Source organism: Siniperca chuatsi, linkage group LG20, assembly GCF_020085105.1.
Source record: "Siniperca chuatsi isolate FFG_IHB_CAS linkage group LG20, ASM2008510v1, whole genome shotgun sequence".
In the NCBI taxonomy this organism is placed as follows: Eukaryota; Metazoa; Chordata; class Actinopteri; order Centrarchiformes; family Sinipercidae; genus Siniperca; species Siniperca chuatsi.
Window position 1 is genome coordinate 13,637,579 of NC_058061.1, and position 20,783 is coordinate 13,658,361.

Sequence of the window (20,783 nt, forward strand, 5' to 3'; positions counted from 1 at the left end):
TGTCCTGATCCAGAAAAAGATTATGGTTGGTCATTTTAATAGATAGCTCTGGGGCATGTTTGCCTTCATTAGAGAAGTTGTCAGGTGACGCAGAAGGTGAGAGAAGATTGGGAGAGGCAGAGAAATTAGATTAGATTTGGTAGGTACACATGATCACTTCCACAAAATGAAACAAAAAATAACCACACAATGAGACGAAATGCAACTGAGAAACACAAAATTAACGTTTTAAAATTCCAATAAAAACCTGGAAAACAGATTCTTTTTAAATTGTATGATTACCGATTTTCATGTGACAGTTTTTTTCTCAGAAATGTTGTGATTTTCTTGTGTTAAAACAATCAATCGATTAGTCTACCAACAGAACATTTTTCTTCATTCATTAATTGTTCAATCGTCATTTATCAAGCAAAAATGTCAAACGTATGCTGGCTCCAGCTTCTCAAATCTAAAGATTTGCTGTTTTTCTTTGTTTTTATATCATTGTAACTTTAATATCTTTGAAATATCTGACTAAAAGATTAATCACAGAAAGAACTATAAAAAGTAACCAATAATAAAAATAACTAAGTTACAGCCTATAGTTCTTTTATAGTTAAATTAAAATACTTGACTTTTTAAGTGTTGAATCTGCTGTATAGAACTGCTGTGATTATTTCACAGTAAATAAAAGAACAGAAACTGTAAAGAAGCAACTCCACCCTTGTGAACTGATGGTATCCTATTTCTTCTGTCAGCCTCAGGTTCAGATGGCAGTATAATTTACAATATGATGTCAACACTCAGCTCATGCTGTATATGAGCCTGCTGTGTGTGTGTGTGTGTGTGTCCGTCACACCACTGACTCCTCCCCGCGAGCATACAACCCTGGATGCAGCCACACCTCCCCTCACACAACCTCTCAGCATCCCGTCAGGCTGGGCAGACAGAGCTGTTACACACTGAGAGCCAGGGCTGTCCTGTTTGAGGAGGGACAGGGCCGATACTGAGAAGAAGATTAAAAAAGACAGAGGGCTTCGTGCACTGCACAGGTTAGCTGCTGAGTCTTGGCTTCAGAGGTCGTGTATGATGCGTTTGGCTGATGAACAGAAATCTCCAGAGGAAGGTGAGCACAAACACCGACATGGTCACACTTAATTCAAATTTTATTATTTAGCTCATGACAAAATGGTCCAGATCAGTTTAATTGTTGCAGAAAAGAATCTTGTTTGAAAAGAAATGTTTTAGACTTGTTTTATTTAATTGGACTAGTTAGTATTTTTAATAGTATTTTTGTAGTAGTAGTGGTGTCAAAATGTCAGTTTTCTCCTGTTATCAGAATTCTTACTTCTACCATTTTGAGAAAAGTTTTCATAATGTCAGTAAATGAAGACACACACACTCAGAGTTCAGACATAGGACAAAGTGTTCAATTCCTCAGTGGGAACACAGACTACTCATTCTGTCTTAATCCCGACTTTCTGGCTCTGGCAAACACCAACTCTGCATCATGTGTCAGAAATTGTTTATGAAATCACAGCTTTTTATAATTTCACATCACACTCTGGTTTTCCTCTTGCAGAAATGAGTTTCGGGGCAGCGTGTATTTTCCTGCGAGGAGGGAAAAATATTGTAAGTACAGCAGTAAAAGCCTTTTTCCTATTTTGATGGATTTGTTCTGATGTTTACTATTGTTTAACACCTACCAATACGGGCATAATCTACACTTTAATCCACAGTTTAATCTTTTTGTTACAGCACCATTTCATTCTATATGAATATTCTCTATTGAACTGTAACAATAAAGAAAACATCCATTTTGTTAATTGTGTGGTGGCTAATATTCTCTCTAAATGTTTAACAGCTGCTGTATTTTACAGTAGCTTTGTGTTATAGGGCACAGTGTTTGTTATGAATGTCCATACTACACTGGACTAAACCAACTGTTTTTCTCTTTGTGCAGTCAAGAGAACTGGCTGATGATGAGATTGATGGTGGGTTAAATTCTTACTATCTACATCTTTGCATATTCTCACGTTTTCATCAGGAAATGCAGATTAAACTCATTGCTTTGACCTACACAACCCTTACAGATCTTTTATCTAACTCACTCCTTGTACATTGTACACAACATGTTTAATTTTGCCACACAACCTTTACTGACTATCTCACTGACTTGAGCTTTTTGCTGCACACGTCTGTAGAGCTGCGTGATGCATTCAATGAATTTGATAAAGACAAGGACGGGCTGATCAGCTGTAAGGACCTGGGGAATCTGATGAGGACAATGGGCTACATGCCTACAGAGATGGAGCTGATCGAGCTGAGCCAGAACATCAACATGAACCGTGAGTCCCTATTGAACAAACAATTTTTAAAAAAAGATGTAAAATTCTACACTTAGTGGCTCATTTGGTCCCAGAATTGAAACAGAATTGATGAAAGAGTGATGGATGTTTCTTAATTCCTGCATCTTTTCTTTTGATTTTCCTTCCAGTTGGTGGGAGAGTTGACTTTGAGGACTTCGTAGAGCTCATGGCCCCGAAGCTTCTGGCAGAAACAGCTGGGATGATTGGCATGAAAGAGCTCAAAGACGCCTTTAAAGAGGTGAGAGCTTTTCTTTAAACTCTCCAGGCACTCAGATCATTTGGAGAAAAAAAATGCAGCAGCTGTGCAGTAGCTTCAATGCCATTTCCCCCAAATACCCCCCAACTCACTCACTGTGGTGTCATAAAGATAAACAATACACTGACCTTACTTTTTTATTCTTCTTCTCTCGTGTCTCTGGTTAGTTCGACATGGACGGAGATGGAGAGATCACAACAGAGGAGCTGCGGTCAGCCATGACCAAGCTGATGGGAGAGCACATGAGCCAGAGAGAGATAGATGCCATAGTAAAAGAAGCAGATGATAACGGAGATGGCACAGTAGACTTTGAAGGTACGAGCTGCAGTGACATAAACATCAATAATAGCGTCACAGCCCAAAAGAAAACAATAAAAAAACAACACAAGTTTTACATTACAGCAAATGTGTTGCTATGGCCATCAGGATTAGAGCAAATGTAATCACAATGGTTCCTCACTACCCACTAAACTAATTAAACTCTCTCTCCTCTGCAGAGTTCGTCAGAATGATGTCCCATCAATGACAGTCGAGGAGGCCGTCAGTCAAGAAAGCACCTTTGCACCTCTACAGACGTGCATTAATATTGACACTGTCTTTCAATGAGGCTCTTTGACAGATTCACTTGTACATGCTAAGAAGAAACCCTTAATAATGTTAAAAATTCAAAGAAAGTGCTGCGAAGAAAAGTCAAGTAATATCAAGTCGCTCCCAGAGAGAATTTTACAGCTATGCAAAGACTGACAATCATGTACTGAGACATTTTTTTAAATGTAAGATTATGGATTGAATTTAATTTTTGAACTGTATGTATTGCTAATGAGACATATTTATTCTTTACTGAATCATTCTGACAGTGTTGCATCATTCTTATCACTGTGAAACAATGTAATGCAAGATTAGATAAAAGGTTATCAAGCATTTATTAACAGTTAAAATACTAATCTGTATAGATTATGTACTTATACAGTCCTTAGCCTAGGCTTGTTGTAATGTGTAACTTGTTGGACTACATAATTAATTTATGAAATCCAGCAAGTTCAATCTTGGTAACTGATGCAAAATAAAACATCTAAGTATATGAACTTTGCACAAGAGTTTTGGTTTGAATGAATGAAACATGATTCCTGTGTGACACCTGAAAGGAAGCCAAGGACACTGGGTGTGTATTATTCAGTAATTAGTCTGCATGACATAGACTTTTGGCTTTGTCACATATGTGATGAAAAACTAAGGCTGCTTTATAAGTTGACAAATTCCATAGAAAGTGGAGTAGAAAGAGACTTAACAATTTCGTGTGTCATGGTACATTGTAATGTAATCTAAAGGTCTGTTTGACTCAAATGTGGAACACATTCTCAGCATGACTTCCACAATAAATCAACTTGCATAATAATACACAACTAGCTGCTTGTATAATAAATCAATGCGATGGTCTATGGATTTCATGTACCAAAGAAGGGATCTGGAAACCAAAAACATCAGTGATGCTGCAGTACTGTGGGTACAAATGTTGAGGATTGAGGATAAAGAGATTGTGTGGCAAAAAATGGACAGGCCACTGATTTGATAAGAATGCCGTTCATAAAACATCATCTCAAAATTCGGACATCATGACTCATGCATAACAGATTTCTAGGCATTAAGTGCAAAGTGCTCATCCCAGAATTCAGCCTTTTAGAGAGCACGGTCTAAGCCATTCTTGAATTTGTTAATGTTCGTGGAAATTTCACTGACGAAAAATGTGGGGAAAAGTATTATATATATAAATCTGTATGAAAAAACATTGTATGTACCCAGAGAGAATCACAGCAAATCGCTGCTAGTTGGCAAGTTTATTTCCACTGATACACAGAGATCTGGAATAGCAGCAAATTTAAAAATACCAAAGTTGTCTCACATTTGCACCAGAATTTGCACAGATTTCACTTCATGCCCCGATACAAAGTCCTGTGAACGGAATTTGTCTTGCGGTTTATCTCTAGTAAGTTCTGTGTCAAACTGACCCAAAGCCAGCACAGCTGAGATTAAACACCTGGGTTGAGGGAATTTAGGGATGTGGACGGGGACACGCTGCACCCTCGCAGTCAGGGGACACATCAGCCAGACAGATGTTGTTGCATGACAAACAGACATGACAGAACTTCAAATGTGCGGACAGATGGGGCACGAGGGTTTATAGTACCAATTAACAAAAGTGAAGCTGTTCTCTCTCTGAAAACACAGACCTAATAACTGAACGCATATCTGTCAACGGCACTCCACAGATTGCATACAAGGGATAGCTGTGCCAATATGCTTAATGTGTTGAAGTGAAGTGTTCTTGTGTTGCTAATAGCTGCTCTTTTGTGTGGGCAGCCAGTCAGAGTGAGAATGAGAGAGAAAGAGTCATATAGGAAGGACCAGCATTGTTTCATTGCTTTTATAATGTAAATGTAATGTAAGTGTGGGTGTTTGAAGAGGGGCTCCCTTTGGAACTGAGGGGTGTAGCACACAGAGAGGTTGGTGAGAGGCCAAAGGAAGACTCAGATGATGTAATGCCCGCTGCCTTTGCCCTGATCCTTCCCTGATCCCTCTAACATCCAGCATCGACCTTTATTGCATTAATCCACAATAATCTCTCTCTGGGTCGCTCTCTGACTCAATTCCGAGGTAGCCACTCTGCCCAGCAGCTTGATGTTGTGCACTTAATGAGAACCGTGGTTTTAACCCTTTGCAATCATCCCCCAACATTGATAACCCTCCACTTTTTGTTGCTGTTGTCCGGATTTAATTTGTTCATTCCAAAAGTCCCAGTAATCTTTCCGTGAAGTGGCGGGTGCACCCTGGGTAACTACTGTTGGACCACCTGCCCTGTGAGAGTTAACGCAGCTTATCAAAGTCATATAGTCAGTTTGTTTTATAACATTACATATGAACAGCGTTACGTAATACCAACAGCTAAATAATGTTTGCTTCTGGTTTAACATGTTTTTCACTAAGTGAGCTGAATCCAAAGTGGCTCTGTGGGACGCTCAAGTGTTTTTTTAAAATTACGATTCTATTATCAAAATGTTTTTCAGTACTAACTTATTAGAAGTGTCTAAGAAAGAACTGACTGTGAGAGGACACATCTGTTGTGGGGATAAGGAAATGTGTGTTTGTGCGTCACTGATTACAATAAAAAGCTTTAGCTTCATCTGATTAAATTCACCCTCTTAAGTTCTATTTGCAAAATTTCAATGTTTACTACAAGTTGTAGTAATATACTGTTACATTTTTACACTGTCAGTTTGGGTTTCTCCAGTCTGAGAACTAAAGTATATAGAGAAATAAACTTTATTAATTTGTTCCTGCAAAACATAATCAAACTCCCACTTTCTGCATGATGAGGAGCCTGATCCTTCAGAGTCAGGGGTCTAAGGGTTATAGCCTACCTCTATGTTGTTTCAGTGATATCTCAGCTACATCAAAACAAGTTGGAAACTTTTTTTCCCCACTTATTTATTTGTTAAATTGTCCAGGAATCAGTCTGTCTTAAAGATCTGCCAGAACTTTTTCACTTTTAATGTTTTTTTATATGCAGTTCAATGAAGTTTTCCAATCCGAAAATAATTGAAATCATACTGAATATTTTTGGCTCTTCACTTGAAAATGGAAACAAATAACAGAAAAGATATTTGCACAACATATTGGAAATAAACATTGCTACAAAAATGTGGGTGTGGTGGACAAGGATACCGGTTGCCATGGTAACCATTAACTTTATGCGGTCCTTTTGTTTTGAAGCTTTTCAGTTCCATATTATGTAGCCTATATATATTCATGTGTGTATTAATTGTCTCTTAAATGTTTGGCAACATTTTAATTATAGACTATATCCAGATTATAAAGATTAATGGCACCATTTCTAAGTTAATATTTAGTTTAACGTAATTTATCCACCATAAGGTGAAACACTGCTGCTGTTTGACACGAACAGAGCTATTTAAGTAGTCTTGGGACATTTTAACAAACGCTCTGCAACTTAAGAAAACCCATGCAAATAGAAAAAACATAAGCAAATTAAGAAAACATCTTCATTATTTTGACAACACATGCGCAGCATTTAGACAACATGCTGCAAAGACACGAATGCGCTGCAAATACACAAAACAACAACGGAAGTGTTTCCAGAGGACACTAAAAAGGTTTGTGACTCACGAAGTCGGTCCGTATCATCCGTTCATTGTTTTTCTGTTATTTTGTTTCGTAGGCTACTGTTTCTCCACTATGTCGTATCTGCAGCGTGCACTTACCTCACGGGACCATGCAGATTCAAAGAAAAAGTTTGTAAAGCAGTTTTAAAACTGAAAATGAAGGTAAATTTGAAGGAATTTAAAAAAAAATGTTGGAAAACTACTGTTAATCAGAGATAATAACCAGGTTCATCAGTGATGACAGACAGACTTTAGCCTGTTATGAACGTTGGAGTGATCAAGTGCATAAATAGCGTTTCCTAGGTTAATATCTGTCATAAACACTAAATCTCCTCATAAATCATTAAAATTACTGATAGAATTACACTTTTTTTGCTCTGCAAGGTCTAGCGAGGTGCATGCAGCGGTCACTTTTCGGCGCATGCGCAGAGTAGAGCAGTAGCAGACATCGTGAATGTGACTGATACATGGACCGACTTCAGTAACTTCATGAGTCACAAACATGGACTGTATAAAAGAAACCGTGGCAACGACAAGCGTGTCCAAGCCGTGTTCAGCACTTTTTAGTGTCCTCTGGAAACACTTCCATTGTCGTTTTGTGTATTTGTAGCGCACGTGTTATCAAATTACTGAAGATCTTTTCTTAAGTTGTGTTTTGTCTATTTGCATGGTTTGCTTAAGTTGCAGTGCGGTTGCCCTTGTCGGTAGCCATACAAACCCGTTGCATTTAGAAACGGAAGCCGGAAGAGGACAATCTGCAAGTTGTCCAGTGGGTTCAGTGAACCCTTTCTGTCACTTCGGGACAAATGTGTTCAGCGACAGCGCGTTAGTAGTCGTCTTCAGTAAATGGCAAGCGAAAGTATGATAAGTTCACTCATGCACACATTGACATATTGATACTGTATTTTTGAATATATTTAGTGTGTATTAGTAGCTAATGTTAGCTAACGTTAGCTCTGTTGTTAGCTGCATGCTTCCCAGCAGTCAGTGCCAGTCACAACTCACTGTGTGTCATGTTGGATCCTTAAATAAGGTGTGAAAATAGCGAAAGGGTTTCAGGGTGTCAAGTTTGGAAAATTGAACCAACGAACCAGTCCATTTTCACAAGTTGGTGTCTGTTGTTGTTTGAGCAGTGATGAATAGCTTTTTGGATTGATTGGCAGACGATTGATGAATTAGTTTGCACCAATAGGGGCATCCTGTCAGGCGGCAGTCTGTCCTCCCGTAAGGAATATGTTCCCCTTTCATTATTTAATAATCTGTTACAGATTTTTTTTATGAATGTTTCCTCTGTAAAAAGTAAAGAAAACAGTGAAAAAGTTTCTTAAGACCTCAATATGATGTCTTAAAATTGCTTGTTTTGTCCGGCGAAAAGTCCTAAAACCAAAGGTATTCAATAATGATATAAAACAGAAAACCTCCCATGCAAATCCTCACATTTTAGAAACTGGAATCAGTGAATGTTTGGCATTTTGCTTGATAAATGACTCAAACTGCAAATTACCAGAACTGTCTGCAATTATATTTCTGTAGTAGTACGCTTGTCCTGCTCTTAGTTATTAAGGTAGGACTTCATTAGTGATTCTTTTTCTTGTGTCCACACAGGTCTCGACTGATGTTGACTGGATATAGAAACCTTTCTCTGACATTTTCACTCATCTATAGAAGAGTTTGTACCAGGAAGAGCTTGACCTCACGGGCTGCTCTCTACTCTGCCTCAACAGTTGTATCCATCCCTCTGTCTCTCCCGTCACCGACTCGCAGTCACAGCTTCTTGACAAGCCAACCGACCTCAGTCCCCCTACACTTATCTTCTACCCACTGCCTCTCTCATTCTGCTCACTGTTCAGCCCTGATGGAGCTAAAAGAAGTCCTGCAGGTGTTGGAGCAGCTTGCTCCTCTGTCTCTGGCTGAGTCGTGGGACAATGTTGGTCTGCTGGTCGAGCCCAGCAAATCTCGGCCTGTTAAAACCATCCTGCTAACCATCGACCTTACAGATGATGTCATGGAGGAGGCAGAGGCCATGAGCTGTGACCTCATTATCTCATATCACCCTCCATTGTTTCGGCCAATCAAGCGTCTGGTTCAGAAAGATTGGAAGCAGCGATTGGCCATCCGGGCTTTGGAGGCCAGGATAGCGATCTTCTCCCCTCACACTTCTTGGGATAGTGTGAAAGGAGGAGTAAACGACTGGCTGGTCGGGGGACTTGGTAAGAGGTCATTCTGAATGGAAAATGTGTCACACTTACCTACAGTACTTGCATATTTAATGAAGGTATAGGCTAAAATGTTGTGATACATGACACTGGCCCACAGGTCAACTATTCTGACCTCCATCTTTCCCCATCTCTGGTGTCTGTCTCTGACTCTCAGGTAGCGGTCAGGTATCTGTGCTGAGTCAGGTCCTCGGTGGTGCCTCCCACAGTCACAAACTGGAATTCACGGTCAAAAGCACAGAGGAACTCAACGCTGTTGTGGAGGAACTGAAGGCTTGTGACAGAGGAACAACACTACAACATTCAGTCAGCAGGTCCTGTACATGTTTGCATAGACCAATACATGTATTCAAAGATGTGTGTATGAATTAGCACTTAATATCTTGACTTTAATTAAAGGACCATTTTGGTGTTTTTGCACGTGTTAGCCTTTTAACTATAAATTCTGTAAACTTTGCAGAACTGCTGACAATTTCCACAACATAGAACAAGTTTTACATAGATTTCCTTTCATTCAAGCACCTTTTACTGTAATTTCCCTCATTTCACTATAAAATCAACTTATAGACCCCTGAAACTTTCACAGTGAATCCAACACAGTTATCTTTTAGTCTGCTTTTTCTCAAAGTTGTGAAAGCTGTTGTGAAAACTGTGTTTGTGCAAGATTTGAGTGTCAGTTTCAATGAAGAAACAGCCACTTAGCTTGTGAATGCAATGCATTTTGGGAGGTGACTTTTACACCTTTGATATCAAAGCTTCCAGCAAGCTCCTGACACACAGACCCTGCTCTCAACTTCATCACCCCAAGCTGGTAACATAACTTTGACAACAAAGTAAAGGCTAAACATCATGCACTCTGATTGATTACCTATTTTCAGCAAGTTTCAAGTCTGAATGCTGACTTTGACAAAATACTGAAAAGAACAGAAACTGATCATTTATGTTAATTGGGACATGGTCAGTAGTGATGTAAGGTGTACATAATTTGTAGGTAGTAGGTTTAAACATGCAAAACCTACTAGTCACCACTAAGGTCATTTGCACTGGTGAATAATAGTTTATTTGCATAACAGACCAGACAGTAGTGGGATCCATGTCAGCGTAACCTGCAGCGACTCAGCGCTGACCCCCAGTGTCCAGACCCTGTCCAGACACAATGCTCCTAGCCTGTCCCTCACCATCCTAAAGTTAGAAAAGGTACAGCTCAAACACATCACTGTTCTGAATCGAAGAACATCAAGAAATGCCATGTTGTTTAGATTAACATCCATATATTTAAGAAACAACACAGTTTTCATTCACTGGAAACCAATTATGATACTTCAGAAACACAATAAGGAACCGAAAAAACTTATTTCTTTAAGATGGAAACAAAGCTTATATTGATATTTTTAAAAGCTACCCTTTACATTCCACAAAACAGTTGTGGATAGTTGTGATATACTGATATCCTGTTTTATGCATAGTAGTAACTTTTTTTTTAACTAACTCTCCACCTTTCACTCCCTGCAGCCCCCTCTCCCGGGCTATGGCCAAGGGCGACTTAGTGTTTTGGACCAGCCAGTAACCATGGCAACAGCCATTCAGAAAATGAAGTCCCACTTGGGTTTGAGTCACCTGCGTTTGGCTCTGGGATTGGGGCAGACGCTAGGTAATGAACTCTTATACAAACAGCAGGCTATTGTACTGGTATTATAAGTTAAATAAATGTGTAAACAATGTGCAGGATATGAACACTTATCAATTAACCCAGTAGATGTCCTGAATGGTCTGCAATTTTTATACCAAGCAGACAACAAATCAACTGGTTTCACAAATGGCATGAATTAAATCAGAGAGGGAGAAAATCATTGGTATATTTCGCTGCTGTAGAGTTTGGTTGAAATGAAAACATGCAGACTTTTGGGTCAAAATGTAACATAGTTTAGATTTAGAGATAAAATTTAAGGAAAGTTACACTGTAGTTCAGCATACCTTCATTCAAACCAAACCACTATATTAACAATACATACCATGACAACATGTGTTCTACAAAAGGGTAAACACACAGCTTAATTATAACAAATTACACAAATACAGACCATATTTCAAGCAAACGTGACCCTAACAAATAGCTTTAAAAAAGATCTGGCCAAGCATGTCATGAAGGCCATGGCCAGAAACTTAAAACCTCTTAAAAGTCTTCAGCCTGAAGAATGATTGTTGTGAAATTCATATCATGCATTGATGTCAAACTTTCATGTTTGTTGAAATGGTATTTTTCAGAGTCCTCTGTGTCTACTGTGGCTGTGTGTGCTGGATCTGGCGCCTCAGTACTGAATGGAGTCAAGGCCGACCTCTACATCACAGGTAAGACATTTTGAGTAAAAATCCAATTTCAACAAATTCAAAATAATCGTATATACCTGATAGTATTTGTTTTATTGTTACTTGACATTGTTATGCCTGTAGATGTAATTATTATATCTGCTGTTCAGGTGAGATGTCCCACCATGAAGTGCTGGACGCCGCGGCAAAGGGAACTAGCGTCATCCTCAGTGACCATAGCAACAGTGAACGGGGTTTTCTGGCTGTGTTCAGGGAGAAGCTGGCTGTGCGTCTTCCTGACAGTGTAACAGTGGTGGTGTCGAAGGCTGACAGAGACCCTCTGGAGGTGGTCTGACCGACTTTGAGCTACAATTGCACTAGATAGTCTGTTGGATACATTTTCACTGTTTTGATTGGATAAAATTGACGACATTACAAAAGCACTGACTGCTTTTTCTAATGGAGCGATTGAAATGGATGTGCGTGACATGATTGCATAAAAAACCCTATTTTCCATGCAGGCCCTTTATGTAAAGCTATCTAGTGACCGTAAAACAGTAGCACAATATTTCAGTGTATCTGCGCCTCATGTAATGATGAAAAGTGCTTCCTTGGTTCGTGTTGTACTCTTTATCATGTATTTCTGGCAGGGGCTAAATAAAATGGGTTCTGGCTGATCAAAAAAAGTGGACTGTCGGCATGTTGGATAAGACAAAACATCCTCAGCCCACAAATGCACAGTGAGAGCCAAAGATAAAGCATGCAATCTAAATGCAGGTGTCTTTTGCATGCAGAGGATTTATTTACAGAAAACACAGAGTGTGTTGTAATCCTAATAATCAGTGACATCAAGTGTGGAAGATTGTTTGCATTGTGCACACAGGAACAACAAAAAAAACAAAACAAACAACCAGTAATCCTCATCAGATTAAAAGGCTTGTTGTTCCATCATAAATATGCTGGAGGAAATCAGACAAGCTTCTTTTACGTAGGAAGTGTTCAAACAGCAGGAACATGTGCACCAATCTGAGTCAACAATGAAAATGCAAAGACAAATACTTCTTATGATGTCTTATACATAAATGTTCCCATCAAAGAATAAATCAAGTGTTTTTTTTAAATAACCTGACCTTTAGACCTCAAGAGCAAACAAAGGTGGATATCAATCCACTTAGCACATACATGACAAAGAGCAGGCCTAAGGTATTACTTAATGCACTGTAAACAGCACACACTACCTGCCCCCACTCCTGTAATGGTAAAATAACAAAACAAGTAACAATCCTCATCATCGGCTGTTACAGATTCTGGTGGCTGCAGCGCCTTCAACACACCTGTCTGCTCGTAAAAACATTAAGAGACGTCCCACACACCTCGCTGCCCCCATCAAGGTAATGGCGTTTCTCTCAGTGTGGTGTTCACACCTCCACTTCCTCTCAGTCCCCACTTGCTTTTATCCCCCCCCAACACACACACGTATACATACACACACAAATGGAGAAGGAAAACAACAACTAGAACAACATTTATACTTCGCTCCTGTAAAGTGACTCCAGCTGTCACTCTTTATACTGACAGAAATGTCTATGAGCAGGTAGATTTTGGCCCTGTTTGTCATTAAAAAAGGTATTGATCCTCACATGATGATGCTCACATGAAATCTCTCACACCTGTTCGATCAGTTAAGTTGCACAGGCTCTACTCATGATGTAACAGTAATCCTCTGCTAAAGAGTTCCCCAAAAAACATCAGATTACCAGTTCTTGCATATTAAAGTCTCTTATGAGGATTTGTTGTGACCATTGTAAACTTCAAGGAATTCAAGTTTAAGTAACAAATGCTTTGCTTAACAAAAGCAAAATGGGGACAAAGGCCAGTAAATAACTGCCACAAAATTTAAAAAAAGGAAGACCAATGCTTTTGTCCTGCTCACGGTCTGTTGGATTTTTCTCAAACCCTGTTCCAACTGGTTTGCATACATGAGATTGTGTTTTCTCTTAAGCTGCTTCACATTTTGCTCTGATTAGACACTTGCGGTGGAATGTAACTAAGTGCATTTACTTAAGTATTGCACTGAAGTACAAGCTTAAGGTATTTCCATTTAAGCTATTTTATTCTTCTACTGCACTATATTTCAGTGGGAAATTATGCACTTTTTACCCTTTTACATACAAAACATATGAGCAGTTTATGAAATATAACATTGATATAGGTTCAATTTCCAAAAACGTATTAGAATTAGCTCCCTCTGGACCAGCTACAGCATTAAAATGCTGCTGAAATATTAATCAGTAAAAATTATCTACTAATAAATATTAATATAACACCAAAAGGAGAGACTCTGCTGCATAATGAGTATGTTTTCTCTTTCATTTAGCTAATAATACTTCAGTACTTTTGCTTAACATTTGATAGCTACTACTTGGAGTCGTGTATTCTCACATTGTGGTGCATTTACTTAAAAGGTCAGTTCACCCCAAAATCAAAAATACATATTTTTCCTCTTACCTGTTACCTGTTACCGCTATTTATCCATCTAGATTGTTTTGGTGCAAGTTGCAGAGTTTGGGAGATATCGGCCATAGAGATGTCTGCATTTTTTTAATATAATGGAACTATATGGCACTCGGCTTGTGCCAAAAAAATACATTTGAAAAACTCAACAGCAACGTCTTTTTCCAGAAATCATGACCCGGTTACTCAAGATAATCCACAGACCTTGTTGTGAGCAGTTTCATATAGGAACGATTGGTAGAAAGAAAATTATTCCTACATGAAACTGCTCACAACAACTCTCTGGATTATCTTGAGTTTCATTATAGTTTCATTATATTCAAAAAATGCAGGCGTCTCTATGGCTGATATCTCCAAAACTCTGCAACTCACTCCAAAACAATCCAGATGGATAAATAGCACTACAGGTAAGAGGAAAAATGTGTATTTTTGATTTTGGGGTGAACTGTCCCTTTAAGTGAAGGATCTGACTATGCACCACAACTCATACTAACTAACTTACTGTATGGTACCACCAACAGAGGTTAGTCTGTGTGGTCTACATTGTGTGTTTTATTGTGTATTAGAGAGCAGAATTAAGAGAGCAGAATTTGCGTTGAATCGATTCATTCAGCGTTTCTCCAATCCTAAATATTCCAGGAAATGCTCGCCCAGAATCAGCTGTAATACTGAGCTCACACCAGAATTCAAACTTGTCCTATAAACTTCTAGACACTCGTGTTTGTGTTGTGGCCAAATTGAAGCCGTTGGCCAAACTGTCTTCCTCTTCCACCTTCATTCAAGGCCTGACTCCCTGCTGAGAGGAAGAAACATGTCATCAAGTCGTCAAACAGCCACAGGGGACCTGCCAGTAAACTACTAGATTTATATATATGTGTAAGAGGCATTTGAAATCTGAGTAGCATTTCCCAGAATTATTAAATTAATCACAGAAAATCTGGAAAGTGAGATTACAAACGGCAGTTGTCTGTTTTGCATCCACACACACACACACACACACACACACACACACACACACACACACACACACACACACACACACACACACCTTATTATCAACCACAATGTAAAAATTCTCAGTTAAAAAGTCCTATAAAAGTACAGAAGTATTGCAACAAAATGTACTTAAAGTATTGAAAATAAAAGTACTATACATAGTATATTATTTAACTGTTGATGCATTCATGTGTAAGTAACATATTAATGTTGGTTGAGGTGGAGCAAATTTTAACTACTTTATATAGTTAAACTTAGAGTTAAACTTAGAGCAATACATCATATTCTATAAGCTGTCTATATTTTGTATGTTTAATGCTTATCTGTAAAGTATCTAGTAACTAGAGCTGTAAAATAATTGTAGTGAAGTAAATGAACACAATATTTGCCTCTGAAATGTAGTGAAAAAGAATGATTAAGCACCATAAAATGAAAAGTTAAATTCAAATAACTCAAATCAGTACTTGAGGAAAGGTACTTATTCTACCTCTACTGACATGAAATAACATGAACCACATTAGTGTCCTACCAGACACTAAAGTAAGCTCTAGATTTTTCGAATCACCTCTCGATATTAGTGTTGTTTGTGTTTGTAGAGTAGGGACAGAAGGGAAGATGAAGGCATAGTGTGGAGAGACTGGGAGAGAAATAAAGAGCTGTGTCAAAGAAGGGGCCATTTGGCCTTATGTGTGAAGCTCCACACACCTATTTAACAGAGCGAGTCACCACTGTGGGCACATGTAGCAAAGGACAGCGGAGAGATAGGAACAGAAATAGAGGCAAGAACAGAACATTTTAAGAAGAGGTCTCTTGTACAGAAGATCAATATCACGTAGTTAGCAAATCTGTACAGAGGAGACAGAGTTGAAGTGTGAAATGTTACCTTGCAGCACGTGAAGAGGACGAGCAAAGGAACAAACACAGACGAGGATAATGCTGAGCATGGAGATGTACCCCAATTTGACTCTGGGACCACAAAGGATCGGAGACTGCTTTTACAGAGGTGAGAGGGAGTGCGTGTGCATATGTGTGTGTGAGAAAGAAAGAGACATGAAAATATTTGATTAAATGCTTTTAAACTGTTTGCTTTTAAAATCTTGAATGTTTATTCAGTATTTTAATGGTGAACTTTAGAAATACTAAGCTAACTCAGGTGTGTGTCAGGTCCCTCCTATGGGTGTGGCTGTAACCATCTCCAATATGTATAGTACCATGCAAACCAGCACTGTGTACATAATGTATCACAAAAGTACAAATATACTGAGAATATTATCAGGAAATATAAAGATATGCATAAAATCACTGAAAAATAATGAAATTATATAGCAGCAGAAGGCACGTAAGTAAAGGCAATCTTGGAAAAATGGGATTCAAATCTGAATATAAAGATCAAAATGAAACTGGTCTGAGTGAGTTACATTTTTGAAAACCATGTGATTTAAATCACCCTCAAAAAACAAGGGAGGGAGGGTTAATAATCATAGCAAATCATCAAAATACTAATAAATATATATTAAACAATTAATTAATTGATAAAAAATTATCAAAAGAGGAAACAATCCACTGTTGCAGAAGAAAGAAATAGAGAAAATGCGACTATCAAAACCATCTTACTTATAAATAGAGAATTCGTCATTCAGTCCCAGGGGGACAAATCCAGTATAGTCCTCTTTGGAGGATATGTTTCTCAGTGTCACCTTTTCGATTCCTAGATATCTCAGAGTGGCCACAGAATGTTTTGCTCCCACAAAATGTCTAGCTACAGGGCTTGACAGATTAGGCATCATCAAAGGCATTAAAATGTGTTTTTCTAGCAAGAGAAATTGGATTCAGATGTTTACTTATTTTGTTTATTAGCAGCCAAAACGATTTTTTAAGTGAATGAGCACTGATTGGTCCTTTGGTTTGTACAACTGGTACGACTTACACAACCAAAATATGCACCTGTATTTGCTTTATTTCAACCATTTTATCTTGCATTTGTGTGTTCCCACAGACCGGCAGGCTCAAGCCCACATGCCGTTGTTCCCTCCGGCCTGTGACGGGGCGGCCAAAGCCCTGCCCCCGAGGCTGCTGGCCCCTCCCCCTGTCCCCAACGAGCCTGCCACTAAAACCCCAAAAGATGAGGTGAGGATGGAGCTGGAGAACGCGTCTTTATGGAAACAGTTCAGCTCGGTGGGCACAGAGATGATCATCACAAAGAAGGGCAGGTGAGAGAATATAGTGCACCAACCTTTGACCCCACTCTCTCTTCTCTTCAGTCTTCATCTGAACTTTTCATCCTCCTATACTTAACCATTCAGTTAATGTCTTCTTGAGTTTCTCTATCTCTATCCCTTATCTGCTACTGTGTAGTTTACAAGCCAGAGCATGGCACTAAATCTGCCCACTAAAAATTGTTAGTACTGGATAAAATGCAACCTTAAATAGCACACGAATGAATACATGGGATGAGTACGCTGCCAATGAGAGAACCTACTAAAAGGTGAGCTAACTTTTGTCCACTGTCCCTCCCCTTTTTTTAGACGGATGTTCCCAGGGCTGAGGTTAAAGCTCTCAGGCCTGAACCCATCTCTCCGTTACATCCTCCTCCTGGACATCATCCCGGCGGACAACTCCCGCTATCGTTTCCAGGGTGGTGGCTGGCAGGCTGTTGGCGGGGCAGAGGCGAGGCTACCAGACCGGGTTTTCATCCACCCAGACTCACCTGCCACGGGCGCTCACTGGCAGAGCCGCACCATCTCGTTTCACTATGCCAAGCTCACGAACAACACACTGGACACACAGGGACATGTAAGTACTGCAGACTGGCCGACCCAGCACAAATACAGCACAAAACCTTCACTAGTTGATTTTATCTTTATGGTGCATTTCGAGTCAATCTGTTTTCTTTTCTCTCCAGATAATCCTGCACTCGCTGCATCGCTACCAGCCCAGAGTTCATGTAATTGAAGCCAGAGACGTGCTGAGGTGGGGCGGAGGGCAACACTCCTTCGTTTTCCCTGAGACCCAGTTTATCACAGTCACTGCCTACCAGAACAACAGGGTACCATAATACTACATTTATACATTAATAAAGGGCTAATGATTCTGTCAAAAATGACTTGCAGTGAGTTTAAGATTAAGAAAACATTTCTAAATTTCTACGCACCAATATCTATCTGAACAATACTAGATTTTAAGAGATTCAATGCAAAGTTAAGAAAATGAGAGCCAAGAACAGAAGCAGAGAGCATGTAAACTGACTGTAAAAAATATTTTTTTTGTTGTCAGATCACTGAGCTGAAGATCAACTCCAACCCCTTTGCTAAAGGCTTCCGAGAGGACGGCATGAACAGCAAAAAGTAATTCAGAACAAATGCCCACACAGAAACACACACACATACAGGTGCATACACTTCACATTGTTGCATGCATATTGTGGAGGATTTAAACTCTTTTTTTTCCTTCTCTGCAGACAAAGAGATGCAAGACAGAAGCGCAAAATATCTGACTTGACAGAACCTTTGGATATCGGTAAGTGGGATAACCTGACTTGCGGCACTTTAAGTCATTACATTATTTTGATATAACTGTTGCTTCCTACATTGCCTTGATTGCCTTATCCTGTCTCTCTCAGTGAACTGTGATCCATGCGACTCTACTGAGCTTCTGCCGCAGCCCATGACCACCCCCACCAGCACAGACCTGCAGGCCCTCACTCTGGCCTCTCTGTCCCCACTGCCCAACCCCTCCTGTGGGTTCAGACCAGAGGAGGCCTCCTATCAGGACACGCTGGTCCCGCAGCAGGCGCTAGACCTCGGCCAGGCATTCATGGCATCCCGGATGTCTGATATCAGCATCTCCATGGCCAATGGGATGCAGGATACACTGGGAAGTGAGGTGGAAGATAGTATGACTGAAAGGTAAGTGTGCAGAAAGAGAGGAATTTACTCTTGTGTGCATGTTCTTAAATATATCTGCTTATTACTGTTGATATATGGATGTGTGGATAGAGAACAAGTTTAAATGCTCTAACTCACGCATGCATCCACTTGCACAGGTACGACATACTAATATTTTCATGACATTCAGTCTAATTTCTCCATTATTTTTGTATAAATTAAACACCTTATTGCACTTTGTATTGTAATATTTTTATCATATAATCGCTGCACATCTATTACAATTACTGTAAATGTTAAAAGAATAGTTTGACATTTTGGGAAATAAGTTACAATGTGTGGTGGATTATACTAAGTCTGTTACTAACAATTACTGTCCCTATGGATTAATCTGTTGATTCTTTTTCTGATTAATTATTTTTATTTTTTCTGATCATTTAATCAATTAATCTATAAAGACCAAGGGATCATCTTCAAATAGTCACATTTGAGAGGCAGAACCCAGTGAATGTTTGTCATTTTTGCTTAAAATGATTAATTGATATATCTCTGTTTTTTTTCTCCTCCACAGATCAGACACTATAGCTTACACCTCCACCTTCACTGCTGCTCAGGCCAACTCCTCCTCTTTCCCCTCAGTTCCTCTTCCTCAGTCATCCTCCTCCTTCTCCTCCCTCCCCGTCCCCGACTCTTCAGAAACATCCGAACCTCAGCCCTCCATCCCTCCTATCGACTATCCCTCCATTCTGTCCTCCTCCCCCACACTCTCCTCCTCCTCCACCACTCCCTCCCTGCAGCAGACCTCCTTCACCTTCCCCACTCCGCCTCCTTCTAACTCCTCCTCGCCACAGCCACTCCTGTCCTCCTCCTCCTCCTCTGTCAACACCTATCACACCATCCCAGAGACAATCAGCCCCCATACACCTACAGATGCTTCTTTTCCTGCCACATTTCAGTCAGGTCTGCAGGACCAAATATCAGCTCATTCTCTGCTCACCCAACCTAGTCAGCCGCTGCAGGGTGAAACTATTATCAGTGGAAATAATGCACCCAGCAATCAAAGCTCAGCAGCATTTGTCTATCCAAATATCCTTCCTGCAAATACTGATCCTGCTTCAGTTACCGCTCAGCCTCTCCCCAACCAAAACCACCCACCAGCTCCCAGTCTGCCATACTCCCTACCCACTCATGGTGCCCCCACATCTTTTGCCTTCCCCTCTGTCCCTCCACACATGCAAAATCTGTCATTTCCAAATGTGTCTCCTAGCTCTGCCCATCCTGCCCTGCACCTCCAAAATCTGAGCCACCAATCCCAAGCTCCTTCCTATGCTGCTGGCTTCCCTCCCTCCTCTTTCACTCATCCATCATCCTCCCTTTCTCACCCTCCTTTCCAACCCTCCTCTTGCTTGGCTGTCTCCTCTTCTTTCCAGCAGTCTATCAACTCTGTTCCATTGCCACAAACAGTCCATCCTCAAAACCTGCCCAATCCCTCTACTTCCTCCTCCACCTCCTCATACCCTCCAGTTGAAATAAGTGCCATCCCACAGTTCAATCATGCTGCCGCCTACCGACCAGAGATGGTACTGCACCACCCGTCTCTTCGCCCTCAGCTGGATCCATCACTTCCTTCCAGTCTTCCCTCCTCCACCCCTCCCCCAGCCCTCTACCCCGCCTTTCCGTCCTACTCTCTCCGGCTTTGTCAGGACCCTCACTCATCCCTCTCCATCCCATTCAGGCATCTGTACAGACAACACCAGCATGGCCACGCCCACCCCCAGGGGTCCTACCTGGATATGAGCACAAGAGCTGTGTTTTAAAATATTGGAACGTTATTGTTGACTAAATATTTTGGCTTGATAGCGCTTTTAGGGGTTTTATCAATGTGTAGCATTATTTCAAGTAGCCCAATGTACTGTGAGAGTGTGTGAGTGTGTGTGTCTTCCCAAGAATTCAGCTGATAAACAGATTAATGAAATTGAACCAAATTTGTAAATAGCTGTTGAAGATTTTCTTTTTAAATATCCATTCCAGTGTGAAAAATAAAAAATATGTCTCATGTTCCAGGCTTTTGTGTTTCAATTCTT

At 40.1% G+C, this 20,783-nt stretch overlaps 3 protein-coding genes across 4 annotated transcripts; all 3 read left to right on the plus strand.

Annotated features, from left to right (window-relative positions):
• The first annotated feature begins 855 nt into the window (after positions 1–855).
• On the plus strand, positions 856–3,685 carry cabp5a (calcium binding protein 5a). The gene is made up of 7 exons (XM_044178290.1): positions 856–1,105; positions 1,562–1,611; positions 1,943–1,973; positions 2,184–2,327; positions 2,477–2,586; positions 2,772–2,919; positions 3,102–3,685. Exons 1-7 carry the CDS (start codon positions 1,066–1,068, stop codon positions 3,128–3,130), a joined length of 552 nt encoding a protein of 183 aa, XP_044034225.1. The 5' UTR covers positions 856–1,065; the 3' UTR covers positions 3,131–3,685.
• Positions 3,686–7,244: 3,559 nt separating this feature from the next.
• nif3l1 (NIF3 NGG1 interacting factor 3-like 1 (S. cerevisiae)) lies at positions 7,245–11,991 on the plus strand. Of its 2 annotated transcripts, none has more exons than XM_044179248.1 (7): positions 7,245–7,631; positions 8,388–8,992; positions 9,156–9,312; positions 10,072–10,195; positions 10,511–10,649; positions 11,264–11,347; positions 11,476–11,991. In XM_044179248.1, exons 1-7 carry the CDS (start codon positions 7,450–7,452, stop codon positions 11,658–11,660), a joined length of 1,476 nt encoding a protein of 491 aa, XP_044035183.1. In that variant the 5' UTR covers positions 7,245–7,449; the 3' UTR covers positions 11,661–11,991. The 2 variants fall into 2 exon arrangements, with proteins under 2 accessions (XP_044035183.1, XP_044035185.1); XM_044179250.1 differs by having other exon boundaries at positions 7,489–7,641.
• A 3,547-nt stretch (positions 11,992–15,538) lies between these two features.
• tbx6 (T-box transcription factor 6) lies at positions 15,539–20,757 on the plus strand. Its single transcript, XM_044179863.1, has 8 exons — positions 15,539–15,818; positions 16,812–17,025; positions 17,341–17,608; positions 17,718–17,861; positions 18,089–18,159; positions 18,273–18,331; positions 18,435–18,720; positions 19,271–20,757. Exons 1-8 carry the CDS (start codon positions 15,749–15,751, stop codon positions 20,514–20,516), a joined length of 2,358 nt encoding a protein of 785 aa, XP_044035798.1. The 5' UTR covers positions 15,539–15,748; the 3' UTR covers positions 20,517–20,757.
• Positions 20,758–20,783: the final 26 nt, after the last annotated feature.

Coding starts and splice junctions, on each gene's coding strand:
- cabp5a (XM_044178290.1), top strand. CDS start 1,066: ATGATGCGTTTGGCTGATGAACAGAAATCTCCAGAGGAAG. Junction 2,328..2,476: donor CCAGAACATCAACATGAACC/GTGAGTCCCTAT, acceptor TTTTCCTTCCAG/TTGGTGGGAGAGTTGACTTT. Junction 2,587..2,771: donor TCAAAGACGCCTTTAAAGAG/GTGAGAGCTTTT, acceptor GTCTCTGGTTAG/TTCGACATGGACGGAGATGG.
- nif3l1 (XM_044179248.1), top strand. CDS start 7,450: ATGGTTTGCTTAAGTTGCAGTGCGGTTGCCCTTGTCGGTAGCCATACA. Junction 7,632..8,387: donor GTAGTCGTCTTCAGTAAATG/GCAAGCGAAAGT, acceptor GTGTCCACACAG/GTCTCGACTGATGTTGACTG. Junction 8,993..9,155: donor CTGGCTGGTCGGGGGACTTG/GTAAGAGGTCAT, acceptor TCTGACTCTCAG/GTAGCGGTCAGGTATCTGTG.
- tbx6 (XM_044179863.1), top strand. CDS start 15,749: ATGCTGAGCATGGAGATGTACCCCAATTTGACTCTGGGACCACAAAGG. Junction 18,332..18,434: donor GACAGAACCTTTGGATATCG/GTAAGTGGGATA, acceptor TGTCTCTCTCAG/TGAACTGTGATCCATGCGAC. Junction 18,721..19,270: donor GAAGATAGTATGACTGAAAG/GTAAGTGTGCAG, acceptor TCTCCTCCACAG/ATCAGACACTATAGCTTACA.